The sequence below is a fragment of the Sus scrofa genome, chromosome 3 (assembly GCF_054392235.1).
Source record: "Sus scrofa isolate SSC_HxYL_T2T_F1_AM1 chromosome 3, Sscrofa_HxYL_maternal_Yorkshire_Landrace_v2.0, whole genome shotgun sequence".
Taxonomy (NCBI): domain Eukaryota; kingdom Metazoa; phylum Chordata; class Mammalia; order Artiodactyla; family Suidae; genus Sus; species Sus scrofa.
Genome location: NC_139385.1, coordinates 88,810,316 through 88,827,065, shown reverse-complemented (window position 1 = coordinate 88,827,065; position 16,750 = coordinate 88,810,316). Strand labels below are relative to the sequence as shown.

Here is a 16,750-nt window from a genome sequence, read left to right as displayed (position 1 = left end):
AGGTAAGATCTTAGGACTCCTTCTCCCTGCGACGTGTCCTCCAAGTTCTCTCTTTTTTTTTTAAAATTGGAGCAATTTATTCAGGATTAATTGTCGTAAGTAAATGCATACGTATGCATCATGCTCTCTTGCCGGTATTATTTCTTTACTTCACCAGTTCTTTGGAGCAGTCCCGTAATTCCTTTACCGTCAAACGTCTTGAGGACAAGCTTCACATTTGACATTATTTCCTCCATGTTGACTCTTCGCCCCCATAATCCAGGTTGTGCCTCTCCCGGTCTAACGAAAAGGGCTCCCACGAGGTTCTCTCATCATCTCTTACTCACCCATCTCCATGGCTTCTCTTCCCTCACTTTTTCATTTTTGGCATCTCCTGCTGCGTTTCACCTTTGCCAGTGGTCTGGAGAAGTAATCCCTTTTGATAAAGAGTCGAGAATAGTATGGAGGCCCCTCTGCACGTCTCTTTTTAAGGCCCTTATTACTTGGTTCTCTAGAGAAGAAGCTGAAACCTTCTTCTGTGACCCTTAAAAGACCCCACACTTTATTTCCTCCAGGGGATTGTCCCTGTAACTTTTAAGCATCCAAAGAGCTCATTTGGAACTGAAAATGGGCCAAATATCAGTGAAATCGAACTGCTCCGTGGAGACCAAAGATCTTGCAGTTTTAACAACCGTGTTCTGTGAGAAACTATCTTCCAAACCGCCCCCCCCCCCCCACACATGCACACTCTTAAGATTCATCAGGAACCGGTGGAAAACAGCTCAGAGGAAGTACAGCTGTACCCTCCGAGGAGCACGCGTGGAGGAAGCCAGGCTGAGGAAGAGGGGGTGTTCCCTGGGCGGTGACATACAGCATTCTTTTCACTTGAGGCATCCAAGCCTGAGGCGCTGCAGTCTCCCCTGGGGAATATGACATAATCATAGGCGGGAAGAGCCTCACAACAACAGACCAGTGTCCACACATCCTTCTCCAAAGGAAACCCCTTCCCATCCTGTGTGCGAAGCTCCCACGGCCGCGGAGGCTCCAATGCCAACCTGCCTCCAGCCAGACAAAATAGCCCAAAGCCAGTGATCTGATAGGATGTATTTATATTTACATGGTACATTGTAAAGCAATGGCTACATTGGTCATACATATTAGAAACCATAAAAAAAGGTTAAGAACTAAAATGTACATCATACACTTGTATATATATTTTTTACACAGAGGTAAAAAGGCTTATTATAAAAAAATCAATACAACGGGGCTTTTAGTACACAGGTAAAGAAGGAATTATGCTTCAGGCACTTTAATCTGTTAATGTGAGCAAAACAGCTTGGTGGGTGGGGGGTGGGAGGTGGTCAGCGGTGGGGAGGGGCTTCCAAACAGAAAATCTTTTGTTACTGCTTTGTTACCACAGATACAAAAATAAAATCTGAAATAATTTCTCTTGGATGATTGACGTCAGTATGGCAAAGCTGATGTTCAGCTGCAGTGTGGCAATTAGAGAGAGACGTATTTACACAAATGTCCCCATGGCTGTCCTTGTGCCCTCAACCGCTACCTTCTTCACAAACCAAAAAGAATACGTGGAGTAAGATTCACGAGCGTTACCTCTTCAGAGGGGTAGAAAAGGACAAGGGGTAAAGGAAGACAGAAACAGATGATGACTCGACAGAGATGACCAACAAAAAGCAGCCAGGATGTGTGTATTCTTACTAAATAAATAGGGGCACTTGAACTGAGGTCTAACCAAACATACATTAGTGTTGTGCTTTGTAGAGAGGAGACCTTGAGAAAGACCCTGAGGAAATGCCTCAGGACAGGGGGGAAAGACGGTCTCTTGGCGGTGGGAGGCTGGCTGAAGCCCTTCTAGATGTTCTCCAGGCTGGGAAGCGGCTCTTTTCTTGCATCATCAGATTAATAGCTCCTTTCCCAAACTGGAAGGCGCAACCAGTCGCTCCATCTAACGAAAATGTCTACCAAAGAGCTCAGAAGCACACTGGGTATTTACATCGATGATCAGAGAAAGAAAGGCGATGGGCTCTCAGGAGAGCTGAAAACATTCCCATGAAGGTAAGCGTGGCTAGCACTTTCCCAATACGATTGGCAGACTGGAGAAAAGTCCCTTTTCTTGGAGACTGATGTCCTGTGGGCCACAGAGGAGGGATGCGGGAAGTGGGGAGGGTGGGATGAGGCCAGGCCCTCGGCTGGCAATGACCACAGGAAGATCCTGGTGGGAAGGACAGCCAGTGCTGACAGGCCTGTCCTCTGTGGTCTCCACGACATCCTGATTGTACTATGGCAGGTACAGGTAACCACTCTCCATTCTACTTTCTGCGGTAAGATTTGGCTACTCCTTGCAATATATTAAAAAAATACTCTTTTCCAGCTAATAATCAGAAGCCTCCTACGTGGCAAGGCGAAAGGGGTAGACCCAGCCTGCTGACCTAACCATCTGTGCACCCCAAGTGGCAGGTCTGGGTTTGGAGTTGCAGGAGAAAGACAGTTAGGCAGCGGAAGGGTTTTTACATATGGCCTTGTTTTCCCCAAGTATAAATGAAGAATCTGGTGATGAGAAATTGAGTCCAAAATGAAAACACAAACACAAACCCATGAACAAAATGCAACCCACCACTCTTCAAATTGATGGTATTTAAAATTTCCCCCAGTTAATAGAAAATAGCCACTGGGGGGGGGGGGAGTTCCTATAGTTTTATTTATCACAACCTTAGTGATTCTCAACTGGACCGTGATTGGAGGACACTGGTTTGTGCCTGAAGAGACTATTTGCTTTGCAAAACCATGAGCAGAATTTCTTACTTCATGAGCATTTTCTTCGAATATTGCTAAATTTTTACAAGTGGTGGTGACATAATTTTAAAAAGTTCTACTTTAGGGGTAAGTGGGGAGGCTCAGAGAAACCTGAAATCCCCTTTCTAGCCCTGGTCTGAGAGGATGTGATGCAGTTAAGAGAATTTTCCTGATTCTCCCAAGTTAATCTGAAGTTAAGGCTCAATTCTCAGTCATTTCACGATTAAATGTTTTGTATCAGTGAATGACAGCTTTTGGGAGAAGTGAGGGGGGAAATGGGAGATGATGGGCTCAAGAGAGAAAATGCAGCTCACATGGGAAATTCGGCTTCAGAAAAGTTAAAGCGATCTCGGGAGAAGTTAAACTAGCTCACCTTCTATACATAATAACTGACTGCAGGTTAAAAGACGTCTGGGAGGCTTTTCATCATTCCGACATCCCATTTCCACAGGAACCCGAGGAAGCGTTCGCAAGAGGGAGGCTGAACCAGGACAAAGATGGTCTTCGGAGCTCTCGGGGGGGAAAAAAAAACCACCGACAAAACCCACCCCAAATCAGCAGTTCCCACTGTAGGCGCCTTTGAACTGGAAGAGGTGGGGAGAAAGGATGAGAAATCGACACCTGTATGAGACAGTCAGCTTGAATATACAGACTGTTAGTAATACACGAGCGTCCAGGCGGAGGGTCCCTTCCTTGGAACACTGTGTGTGCGTGCGTGGGTGGAGCCGGGGCAGAGAGGGTGGCGGGGGTGCAGCGTCCACCAGGCAGGGGCCCCAGGCTGGAAGGGTGCCTCCGGTACCGGGGAGCCGGGGAGAGATGAGAGGATGAAGAAGACAAGTCCCCGTGGGGCTGTGGCTGGAGGAAGGGGAGGGAGGGAAACCGCGTCACACGGCCGCTTTGTGCTTCCCTCCGCAGCACCTGCACATCACTCCGCAGTGGTAGCAGGCTCGCAGGGGCAGGTAACAGCACATACAAGGGGCCAAGAAAGACAAGGCAATAAGAGCCATCCACCGGAGGCAAAACTTCTCGTCGCTAGTATCGCACGAGCACGGGTCTGTATAGTCTCCCTCGGGGTCCGACATACAGTGATAGAGCATGCTGTCCGCACACCACATACAGCTCACCCGGCGGATGCAAGTTCTCACGGAGTCGGGTGCGTCCTGACAGTGGCCCCTCCGGTTCTCCTCGTGGTTGAACATGTCCCGACAATACTCGCACCGGGAGCGCTCCCCGTCCTCCTTCCGCCGCCGGGACTTGCCCCGGGAGGGCTGGGTCTTGATCACGTTGCCCCCGCGCCCTTTGGGGTCCTCGCCGAGGCCAAAGTCTGAGGAGTCCACGTAGGGGTAGTTGTAGTCATGCTTGGGGACCTCGCCCTTGGCAAAGCGCACGTAGGAGTCCGCGTCCTCCGAGGGGTCCAGGTATTTGCCCCTCACGGGCGCGTGCCGGTAATCCTCGTAGCCCGTCATCCAGATCTTCTCCCTGGGGTTGATGCGCACGATCTCCTCGTCGTCATCCGGGAAGCTCACCTGGCGGTAGGGCCTTGGCATCGGCTGCCGCAGAAGAAAAAGACGTTCGTTTGTACCAGTGCCTCAACCAATCCATCAACCAACCTCCAGTATGCATCTTTCACCTTGGCAAAAGGGATCTCTTTAAGAAACTCACCCATCCTGTAATTACTGTACAGCTTAGGGTGAAAGATGTATTTCCAATTGTCTCAATCCCTTCCTGGGTCAGGAAATCAACTTAACGGGCATTGGAAGAGTTTCTCCCTGTTTTGTTGAAGTATTACCCTCTGTCCGGGGAAGTATACACACTGTTAAGAATCAAGGGTGAATTTTCAGAAGCTGGACATGCCCAGATCAAAAAAGCAGAACTGGAGGCCCTCCCTGGGATATCCTCATCTCCCTTCAGTGACCTCTGACCACCTAAGGTGACAGTGACTGCTATCCTGATTTCTAATGGCTTACTTTCACCTGTTTTGAAACAGTGTGCTCTCTTTTGTAAGATTGGCTGTTTTTTTTTTTTTTTTTTTCCAGTGAAGCAAAAGAACATTGGAGTGTGTTGCATGTTTTAAGGTATGTTCATTTGTTACCTTTGTGTACATCTGTAACGTGCACTGGGCCACAATACTAAATGCATATCTCACTTTGGGCCATGCTCAAAAAAGCAAAAGTGGACACTAGAAATTATGAGGCTCACAGGGACCTTGTCATCTGGTTGGGAAGGTAAGATGCTGGGATATGCAAAACCTAAGAGTGCAGGCTCCAGAGGCCAACTGCCTGGGTTCAAATCCTGCCAGGATCTATTTGACACATAGCAGCAGAGCTAAGATCTGAGCCCTGGGGGAAGGCCTGATTCAGAGCCACACCTTTTAGCCTTCAGACCAACCTGCGTTTTCCCTTAGGGTCAATCAGTCATCTCTGCAGTCAGGCTGGCTCTGGTGTGCACCAGTGCCTTGTCCAGAGAGACAGGCACTAAATAGTGGATTCAGGTAAGCCTGCCTTGCACCAGGCATCCCAGTTGTGGAAGACAATTGAGAGTTTCCACCTTTGAAGCCCTCTGAGCATAAAGGCTTTTTTTTTTTTTTGTCTTTTTGCCTTTTTTCTAGGGCCGCTTCCATGGCATATGGAGGTTCCCAGGATAGGGGTCAAATCGGAGCAGTAGCTGCCAGCCTATGCCAGAGCCACAGCAACGCGGGATCTGAGCCACATCTGCAACCTACACCACAGCTCACGGCAATGCCGGATCCTTAACCCACTGAGCAAGGCCAGGAACCGAACCTGCAACCTCATGGTTCCTAGTCAGATTCGTTAACCACTGTGCCACAACGGGGACTCCATGAGCATAAAGGCTTTTTAAGGAGTGAGGAGCATAGCTCTGAATAAACCCATTGGAGTGGAAACTTCCTAGCAAATTGCTAAGCCTCAGACTCCATTTCTCTTGACTATCAAACTGAACAGGGCTATTGTGAGAATGAAGAGAAAGAATCTATGCAGTGTCAGCACAGGGCCTGTCACATAGGACACACTTGATACCTGTTGCCAATGTCCTCCTTATAATATTGTCATAGAGTTTATCACATGGTAATTAGGCGTATCCATCACTTTCCACAAAATCGTGAGCTCCTGGAGGGCAGGGGCCATGTCTTGCAGGCGTTGCCCTAATTCCTGCCAAATTCTTGATGTCAGAGTTTCCCTGACTTTGGAAAAATCACAACCCTGCAGTACTTCAAAACAAATCTTGGGAGTTGACATAGACTTTGCTAATGATTTATTTTGCAAAGTAAGGAGAGTCAAAAAGTCAGTTCCCATTTACTGCTACCTTAATGTGATTTTAAAATAGAACATTTTAGTGCCAAAATATTAGGAAGCACACACTTAGATGATTTGGAAAGAAGAGTCATATATATCTATCTTTACGTTAAAAACCCCAGGTGCCTCATGCTTCTTCTCTTTTCAAAGCAGACTGGTGGCCACATCTTACTACCTGGGCCCCAGGCTATGGCCCACAGTTCGGGAACCTCTCTGAAAAACAGCCGCTTGGTAAATATTTGCTGAATTACTGAATTCCAGCTACAGCTCCCCAAGAAAGCCGGGGTCTGCAGCCCAAGATGCCAGGGTGCCTGAGCCAAGGGTACAGTATTCTGTGGTCCTGATCATGGCTTGGCTCTGTGCTTTCACACAAAGCCAGGAGGCCCTTTGGACAGAGAAAGGTACGAGGCAGTGTGGCACCTTGGGTGAGGAGAGATGGGCATTTGAATCTTGTGCCACTAGGGACCCTCCCTAGGCCGCAGCCTCCTCATCTATAAAGTGGGGATGCAGAGGACCAGCTTGCGGGTAACCTGTGTGCATTAAAGGAGATAAAGCATGTGAAGGGTCTGGCAAGGTGTCTGGCACACAGAGCACTCGGAGTAAGGGTGAGTCGCCCCCACCCCTCCGATGAGGGGGTGGGGGTACAAAGCGGGAGAACTGAAGAGGCCTAGGCTCGGGCACGTGGCTGAACGGGAAGGGGAGGAGGCTGTTCCAGAATCTCAAGCCACCCACCCCCTGGCCTCTGAGGCATGAGATGGCTGCTCACCTGTTCGAGGTGATAGTGGTCCGTGGGGTAAGGGTCGTGGAGGTGGCCCAGGGTATAAATCCTCCGGTGCTCACAGGATGTGGGGGAGGAGATCGTCCGCGTAGGTTGTTCCCTCTTCTGAGACGAATTTGAAGAACTGTCTGTAGCTGTCTGTGTAGAATGAGGTACCCATGAGTTAATTAAAAAAAAAAAAAAACAAAAAACGAAAACAAAACCCAAAACCAAACCCACACAAAAATTCTAACACACCGTCTACTCTGACCTGTGGTGTCTTGCTGGACTTCCCGACATCCTGAGTTTATCTTGGCCTGAAGGGCCAGGTCGTCTAAACACGGCGGGCAGAGAAACCAGCCACCAGACCCTGGAAAGCTGGGTTTGTTTTCTCAAATGTGGGAGCAGGCCTGGCTCTGGGGAGGGGCTCACCGCTCCAGGCCCCCTGCTGGCGCACTCCCGTTTGATCAAGAATGGTACCCGTTTGTGGCCCAGGCTGTGGGGTCCTCGGGTAAGCAGAGAAGATGCATGCAAGCAAATATCAAACCCAAGTGTTTCTTTGTGGGGCTCCCTCCAGCCTGGGAAAGTCTGAGATAAGGATGTCTCGCAGGGGCATTCTGGGTACTGACTTTCCAGGAAGAAATTTTACAATCCTCTCCAGATGTCTTGCACTCAGGGATGAAGGCCACCATCTCTGAGGGTGAGTGCAGAGCAGTTTTCCCAGGAGAGTTCAGAATGGAGCCTCCAGGACAGTCTCTTTGGAAGGTGGTCAGATATCAGGATGGATTATGGCCTTCCAGTATACCCACCACCTAGGTGCTTCGTGCTCCCAGCCTGTGCCGCCCTCCACAACCCTATGGCCCAGCAGCCACATGCTCATAAAAGGCTTTGCCAAGTACAACTGGCACCTGCCTTAAAAGACCAGGGGCCCCTCGGAACCCCCATTCCATTTTCCACATCCTTAGAATGATGGACCCTTCTCTCTTTTTCTTTTTTGCTCTGCCTGTGGTGTGCCAAAGTTCCTGAACCAGTGATCAAACTTGTGCCACAGCAGTGACAATGCTGGATCCTTAACCCACTGAGCCACCAGGGAACTCCTCCCATCTTTCTTTTATCCACAAATAAATAAAAAGGTTTTCCTTAATATCTAGATGTCCTCTTTCTAGTAAGTATCTAGGAACTTCTGGTAAAAAACCTAGCTGCTTCTCACTTTTACATTCCCCTTATCTCATTTGCTTATTTTTTTATTTTATTGTTATTTTGTTAGTGTCACAGAGCCTTCTGGGGGCAAGGCAAGGTTAAAACAAGTAAGTCTTATGAAAGTTATTTCTACCCCTCCCCATTAAAGTAATAAACGCACAGAAAAACTGGACCACAAGTATTCAGGAAAAAGACAAGACACCCATATTTCCATTATGCAGCACAACCACTGTTCATTTTTAAAACTTGGTGGATATGTACAGCATTCCTTTGGATTTTTCTTTAACTCTGGTTGGTCCATGTGATGTGGGGCTGTTTCCCATCCCACAATCACATCAACGAATTCAGATTCAGCACACAGTACTCTCTGAGGCAATACAGAGATTTCTGATGGCGAGGTCAGAAGAGATGCTGTCTCTGTCGCTGAAGTTAAGGTCTAAGAGTCCTGTCAGTGTAGAATTGTGGTGAAGGGCAGGGAAAGAACCTATCTGAGGATATGAAGTGAAGCAAAACCAAGGGAAGAAGGGCTCCACAGATACCACTGGAGCTTCGGGATCCAGCCAAGCCTGAATGAATCTTAATCTACCCTAGGATGTCCCAAAGCTAAGAGCCAATTCCCTTTGGTAACTTAACCCAGAATGCGTTGAGTTTGTCTTTTGCATGCACTTTCCCTCATTCCTGACTCCTTTTCTGTGGCAGCTGTTCCACTTGCATCACATTCCCAGCCTCTTTCTTGCTGTGCTCACTCCTCGCCACAGCAGGGGGACTGGAACAGGGCGTTCGATGCCTGCTATTTTCCTTCTCTGCCTATTGGGGGCCACCCAACTAGCTCGTAGCATGTGCTGGTCATCATTCTTGAGACTGTGAGATCCACTTGGAGGTCAAGGGCCCAGCCCACCACGGGGAGGGTGTGGAGACCCAGCGCACACATGCCCAGTGGTGCAGGTCTATCTAATCCTAGGGTTCAGCCCTGGGATGTCCCCTTCCCACGAATGTAAGTCAGGATAAACATCATCAGTAATGAAGGGTCTCCGATCTTTTTTTCTCAGTCAGTTCAGAACTCAGGTAAGAGTTGCTATTTACTCCTCAAATCCCAGTAACTAAAGGAAATGAAATGGATACACATGAATTTTTACTCTCTTCCAAACTCTGGTCTGTCCTCCAACCCTCACCCACCCTTTCCTTATGTCTTTGCAGGTACTGCCTCCCTCTCAACACCTGAGTGATTGTAATAGCACGACACGCAACCCTGAACAGTCTCAGGTTGATCCTGCTGGATATAGCACAGGGAACTTTATCTAGTCACTTATAATGGAATATGATGGAGGGAAATGTGAGAAAAAGAATGTATATATATGTGTGACTGGGTCCTTCTACTGTACAGCAGAAATTGACAGAACATTCCAAACCAATTATAATGGACAAAAAAATAAAAATCATTTAAAAAAATAAATTTGATCGTAAGAAAAGAGAAAACCTGGGAGTTCCCGTCGTGGCTCAGTGGTTAACGAACCCGACTAGTATCCATGAGGATGCAGGTTCGATCCCTGGCCTTGCTCAGAGGGTTAAGGATCTGGCGTTGCTGTGGGCTGTGGTGTAGGCCAGCAGCTGTAGCTCTGATTTGACCTCCAGCCTGGAAACCTCCATATGCCATGGGTACGGCCCTAAAGTGACAAAAAAGAAAAAGAAAAAGAAAAAAAAAAAAAAAAAAAAGGGAGAGAGAGAAGACAAAACCTAAAAAACAAACAAACAAAAAGTCTCAGGTTATGTGAGGGCTTATGACATGCCAGGCCCTGGCTACATGTGAACACGACGGCAGGTAAAATACCTTCTCTGCCTCACACAGAGGAAAACGCAGACTCTGAGAAGTCTGGGATTCTGCTGACTGTGGCAGGCAGCCCCTGCCCACCAAGCTCAGGGGGGATCTCTCTGCACCACATTGCTGCTTCTCCAGCCCAGCAGAGCCCAGGCTAATGCCTGCTCTGTGTTAACCTTGGCGAGATTAACACAAGCACAACTCTTCCAAGTTAAGAAGGTTTGTCCTGATTCATACAAACCCAGGAGGTAAGGGGGCGGTATCTCATGACACAAAGGTTTCTCCAGATCTCAATAAATACTCTGTGAATGAGTAGATAAGGGCCCTTTGGTGTGATTCAAACTTCAAGGGTTAAATTAACTCTTATCCAACACCCATGTGACAGCCACGTCTCGGGTCAGAAGCTACCCTGGGACTGAACACTGAACTATGCACTCAGCATTTAGTTCTCAGAAACCCAGTTAACGCATCACGGTCTCCTCGGCATTAGTCATCTGTTCACTGGAATCCCTCCTGATTTCTGTGACCTGTGTCCAGGTTAACAATGTATGGAAAGTCATTCTGAGAAACCAGGCACACCCGTATTTCCCAGTATTCCTCAGCCAATCAGATGCCCCCTTCTGACGCACCCATCCTTCCTCCCCAGCTGGACCAGCCTCTTCCCACAGCAGAGTCAAATGCGGAACTTCCTGGACAATTTTCTGACAGTTTAGAGAACATGAGACCCAGAAAGGCCTTTCCACATCTCCTAAACTGATGACAAATCTGGACAGAGGAGTGGGGAGACCAGGAGCCTGAGGCGTGTCTGCCATTCATCGCCTCCTGTGGGGAGGTACCAGGCCAGCCCCCGCCCTCTGCACCGGACTGCCCTGGGTTTGTCTGGACCCTGGAGGAAGAGCATGTAGGAGGGGTGGTCTCGGAAACCAAGGGTCATTTCACACCTCTGCTATCGGACAAATCTTGCCAAGCGGCGAGTGACCAACCTACTAACAAAAGTGATACACTATCAGGGCATCTCCAAGAGAGATGTGGGGAAAAGCTTTGCACCACATGCGCCTTGGAACTGGTGCCCCCTTGACTGCTCCTGAAGAAAAGCAGCCAGCAAGCTGTGCCCACAGGCACATCAACCAGCAAGATTCTAGAATGTGTCTCCTTTACTTGTGTGCACACGCTAATAACTCCCACCAACCTACTGATCTGAGAGTGTCACCTTGGAAAGAGTGGCTGAGCTTCTAGCTTGCCTCGCTGGCAGGGCGGGGGTGGGAGTGGGCAGGGAATCTTGGAACTCCTGCAGGTTTGAGCTCCAGCAGTACAGAAGCAGAAGTCCTCTGTGCTTGGACCGCAGGCTCCTTAGTGGGGTGGCTTGAGTGGCAGGCTTTCAGAGAGAGAAATCAGAGCCAGACTCTGATGACACTCATGTGAACAAGGCCAGACACTGCCACTGCCACTTGCAAATGTGCCCTCCAGAAAAATTTGTCTCTGGTTTTGGGTTTGACTCTGACTCAATATCAGTGCCCATTGTTAAAAAGATGTCCAATTAAGGAGTCCGCAACCTAATAAGAGGCCTGAACAATGGAAAGGCAATGGAGTATTATAATGCTAAATAACAGGGTCCAGACCCAGGCAGACTAGATTTGCATGGATTCTCTGATAATTATTATAAGTTGTGGGGGTTTTGGTCAAGGTGACCTCTAATTCCAGTTTTCACATCTGCAAAATGGAGCTAAAATTGTCCTCAGGATAATTGCAAAAATGAAATGTGATTAAGCATTTCCATTGTCTAACCAGTTACTACGGATTACACAGAAAAGTTATTGATCCTGTTATCGGGTCCCATTGTTTAACGCCTTATAAAAGTTCAAATGCTTTGTCCAGTAATTCTCTGGACTTTTCTAAGTAAATCCTATCAGCCACAAAAGATAGTCTGGTCTCCTTTCCAATAGCTGTGCCTTGTTTTTCTTGTCTTGGCCCCTTTTTTCCCCAGAGTTTCCAGCATGATGTGGGAAAACAGAGCGGTCCTGCTTGTCCTAAACTGGACTTTGGTGGGATTTTAATGATTCTCTATGAAATATAATGTTTCCAGATAACTGGAGTGATTCTAAAGTCTCCTCACTAAAGGTTTTCACCAAAATGTGCTGGATGTAACCAGATGTTTTTTCTGTATCTATTGAGATGATTATAGCCTCTCACCTTTAAATCATTAATGTTAAGCTTTTCTACTATAAACCATCCTTCTTCCATGCCTAGGATGTATTCTACACTACTAGTCTTTCATTAAATTTGTACAAATAGTTGATGTGATTTGTTAATAATTTACTTTAAAACTTTACCTCTAGGTTCATAAATGAGTTTAGCTCCTGATTGTCTCAAATTGAGCTCTTCTTGCTTAGTTTTGTAACAGGGTTACACTGGTCCTGTACACTAAGCAGTATTCTACTTTTTCCTATACTTTGGGAGTTCTTTCCTTTTTTTAAAAAAATTGAAGTTTAGTTGGGGAGTTCCCATTGTGGCTCAGCAGGGATGAACCCAACTAGGAACCATGAGGATGCAGGTTCAATCCCTGGCTTCTCTCAGTGGGTTAAGGATCTGGCATTGCCATGAGCTGCAGTGTAGGTCACAGATGTGGCTTGGATCTGGCGTTGCTGTGGCTGTGGTATAGGCTGGCAGCTGCAGCTGTAATTCGACCCCTAGCCTGGGAACTTCCCTATGCCACATATGTAGCCCTCAACCCCTACCCCCCTAAAACTGAAGTATAGTTGATTTACAATATTGTGTTAGTTTCCAGAGTACAGCAAAGTGATGTGCACACATATTTATTTTTTCACATTATTTTCCATTATCGACTATCAGAAGATATCAAATATGGTTCCCTTAAGCTACACAGTAAGTCCTCTGAGCTGCAGCTGCAACCTACAACACTAGATCCTTTTAACTCACTGCACCTGGCTGGGAATTGAGCCTGTGCTGCCAGACACAAAACCAGATCCCTAACCTGCTCTGCCACAGTGGGAATAACCACTTAAATTTGGTCCCCCTTTTAAGGGGTATACCTTTGACTACATTTTCAAAAATTTCTACAGTTATATAAAAACACATATTTTGAGTAATAAGCTTCGCAGGGCCTGGTTCTCAAGCCCTCTAATGGGGCAGTGAGTGGAGGTAAGACTTTGACAAGGACACACAGGAGGTTGAAAAAAGAAAGGGAAGGGAGGTGGAAGCAAGAGTCAGAGTGCACTGAGACGAAGTACGCTGCCAACCTTACAATAATAAATAGAGACACACCGGCCTGACCGAGTCCACTCCGGTAGTAAAAATGCTAGAGGACTGGCAACTGCTAATTGTCTTCTCCCTCTTGGGGACAGGGACAGATAGGATGAACGCCACCTACATAGAGGCAAGTGAACAGGTACAGCCACTTCATCCTCCTTGGTCCCCAGGAGCACATGAGCTGCTGTGAACACACAGCATGTGGAGCCGAGTCTGTACTTACCAGCCTTTTCTGGAGGGGAGCAGACCCACATGTTTTGAGTAGGGCAGAGAAAATAAAGTGAAGACGCTGCTTAAGGAGCTAGTCCCCATCATCCCAGAATCATACAACCATGTTAAGCAAAAACAGCACTATGCAGAGAGAACTGGAAAACCTCGACTGCACGCCAGGCGAGGCCACATGTCTTGGGCCAGTTGTTTAGCCTCTGTGGGCCTCAGGGTCCTCACGTGTAAAATGCGGAGTGACCTTGGATGATCTCCAAAGGCTGTTGGAACTCTAACAATTTTATATTGAACCCTTCTGCCTTCCTCCTCAGAATGTTGCAGAGGAGCTTGACTATTAGTCCATTCAAGGGCCACAGGATGTATGCCAACTATAACTCAATAAATAAATAAATAAATAAAAAATCACCATAGGGAGAAAGAAAAAGTCTGTCCATAGATGCTGATATTCTTAATTTTTAAAGGCGGCTAACTAGTAGTTATGACCCCAGTTTGTATTATTTTTACTACACTGCACCACCAAGACAGACTTTAGTAGCTGAAAGAACCAAAGCAATATTAAATATTCTTACTATTGCAAGGGCTTCCTGTTTTAATTTTTAAAAAGCAGGTAGACACATGTGCATTTCTATGTGTAAGTATATACCCTGCCTCTCAACCGCAGGCTGGGAGAGGAGAGGAATCACACGGAACACCCTGTCTTTGGATGGATGCAGGCATCAGGAAACTCCTGGCTCGGTGGTTTGGGGCTGAGCTGTTGTTTCTAGCTGTTCAGCAAAGCAAGCCCTTCCCCTCAGCAGCTATTAGACTGGAAGGCCTATGGGCAATCCTTTTTCACTGGTAGACAGGAAGCTGTCCCCCATTTTGTCAACAGGACTTTGGGAACAGGTAGTGCTGGCTCACCTGTCCTAAGGACCTACGATGGTTCCAGGTATCCTCTTTTAAAGAGGTCAGCAGAGCAGGAAACCAGCCCAGTACACGCTCTTTTACAATCCCTGCTAGTGGGCAGTGTGGGTCTAAGAGGCAGCTGGTGGGGGGAAAGGGATGACTTTGTCCTGAACGCTAAGACATTATCCTGTCCAGGACCCAGAGGGCAGAGAGAGTGGGCATTTTTCTACTGTGAAAAAACAACAACAACAAAAAAAATGAAATTCCTACACATTAAAAAAAGGTTTCAGGAGATCCCATTGTGGCTCAGTGGGTTAAGAACTTGATTAGTATCCATGAGGATTCAGGTTCGATCCCAGGCCTTGCTTAGTGGGTTAAGGATCTAATGTTGCCATGAGTTGTGGTGTAGGTTGCACAGAAGCAGCTCAGATCCCGAGTTGCTGTGGCTGTGGTATAGGCTGCCAGCTGCAGCTCAGATTCAACCCCTAGCTTGGTAACTTCCATATGCTGCAGGTGTGGCCCTAGGAGAGAAAAAAAAAAAAAAAGTTTCATATTGAGTTCCCGCTATGGTGCAGTGGGATTGGTGGGGTCTGGAGCACTGGGATGCAGGAATGTCATATGCTGTGGGGTGGCCAAAGAGGAAAAAAAAAGTTTTATGTGTCTTTCTTTTCTTCCTTCCTTTCTCTCTCCCTCTCTTTCTCCTTCTTGCCTTTTTTTTTTTTTTTTTTTTTCTTTTTAGCACCTGCAGCAAATGGAAGTTCCCAGGCTAGGGGTGGAATTGGAGCTGCAGCTGCTGGCCTACGCCACAGCCACAGAAATGCCAGATCTGAGCTGTGTCTTCGACCTACACCACAGCTCATGGCAATGCTGGATCCTTAACCCACTGAACATTCAGGCCAGGGATCAAACTTGCATCCTCATGGATATTAGTCGGGCTCGTTGCGACTAAGCCACAACGGGAACTCCCAAAGTTTTATGTCTCGAAATTTTGAAAGTAGGTGAAATTTGGAAATGAAAGGACTCTGATAAACCCGCAGCTTGGCTTCTCTGGCAGGGCTGTGAGCAGGAAGCAGGTGTCAGGTAACCCTGAATATCTACTCTGCATGAATTAATAAAATGGAAATAGCAGTATCTTACCATCCACAGTTTAAAAAGATGAGATGATATATGTATAAATGAAGAAAGACACAAGTTCGTGAGCTAACAAAACGCCTTTGGACTTCCTGAAATTGAGAGCATTTCAAAGCTTTTGAGCCTTAGATATTTAATTGCTTTAATTTAGCCATTGCAAATATTACAGATTGAATAAAAAGATCCTCCTCTCACTATGTAATGTGAGCTTGATAATTACTGTCATTCAGACGGTAAGCAGTTCCCACCCAATCTTCTGAGAACCTCTACGCCACCCCATACGGGGTTGGGTTTCTGCCAGCAGTATTTTCCCTGGTGTCACCTATAAACCATAGCTGTCCTTCCCCCCAAACAGTCTTGCTTTTCTTAATAAACCACTGTGGTTTCACGAGTTAAACTTTGTAGAGGTAACTGACATTTTCAACCTACTTTCTCTTTACTTATTCTCTCCCTGCTCTATCCCCTAATCCCTTAATTCCAACAGCAGAGACAACAGAAACTTTTTTTTTTTCCCTTTTTAGGGCCACACCTGTGGCATACGGAAGGTCCCAGGCTGGAGGTTGAATTAGGGTTGCAGCTGCCGGCCTATACCACAGCCACACCAGATCCGAGCCATATCTGCAACCTATGCCAAAGCTTGTAGCAACACTGGATCCTTAACCTACTGAGTGAGGGCCGGGATCTAACCTGTGTCCTCATGGACACTATGTCGGGTTCTTAACCTGCTGAGCCACAATGGGAACTCTAACAGGAACATTTTTGATCAACTGATCTTCTAAAATGAGACTAGGGCTCTCAGGTGGGCCCAAGAGAACCACCTCATAGTGCCACTGAAGAGTCAGCTGAGGTTTTAAGTCAATGTACTAGCTGAAAAGTCCATCACCGAGCTTCTTTGGCAATGATGAGTATCTGGTATATTTCATATATGAATGTGAAATGCAAAATCTACTGAAAGAAACTGAATAAATATTTCCTTTTCTTTAAGTTCCCTGAAAGGCAGCAAGTAGATGTGGGGTGTGCATTCGCGTGAACAGAGGATGGAACTGAGCACAAGTCGCTTCACTTCTCCAAGACTTGGTGACTTTATCTGCAGAACCAGAGCATCAATAAGTACCTGATGGTTGGTTGTGAGAACCAAACACAGTAACCGAGTGAAGGTGCAGGGCACAGGGCCAGGGCCGGCTCCCGCCACAGTGTCTTTCCTTCCCCTCCCCTTGGACCAGCAAACACAAACTCAAAGGAAATATTTCACCCTGGAAGGTTTTGAGTCCAAAAGGAGCAATGATCACAGCTAATTAATGGGAGAACCAAGTTTAGGGTCCTGGCCTCTTCCCAGCCTCTGAACTCGGCACAAGCAGGAGTCAC

At 47.1% G+C, this 16,750-nt stretch overlaps 1 protein-coding gene and 1 long non-coding RNA gene across 4 annotated transcripts in view; one reads left to right on the top strand and one right to left on the bottom strand.

Annotated features, from left to right (window-relative positions):
* Positions 1-1,071: 1,071 nt before the first annotated feature.
* The window catches only part of SPRED2 (sprouty related EVH1 domain containing 2), a 121,901-nt gene continuing 106,222 nt past the window's right edge, over positions 1,072-16,750 (bottom strand). For all 3 annotated transcript variants that reach the window (XM_021087443.2, XM_085019045.1, XM_021087444.2), the window contains 2 exons: positions 6,871-7,020; positions 1,072-4,343 (listed from right to left, as the gene is read on the bottom strand). In XM_021087443.2, the coding sequence (XP_020943102.1) occupies positions 3,678-4,343; positions 6,871-7,020 (816 nt within the window). In that variant the 3' untranslated portion in view covers positions 1,072-3,677. The remainder of the gene's footprint in view (positions 4,344-6,870; positions 7,021-16,750) is intronic.
* On the top strand, positions 3,809-12,168 carry LOC146404760 (uncharacterized). The gene is made up of 2 exons (XR_014841804.1): positions 3,809-4,868; positions 9,259-12,168. It is a non-coding gene; the product is annotated as an uncharacterized LOC146404760 (long non-coding RNA).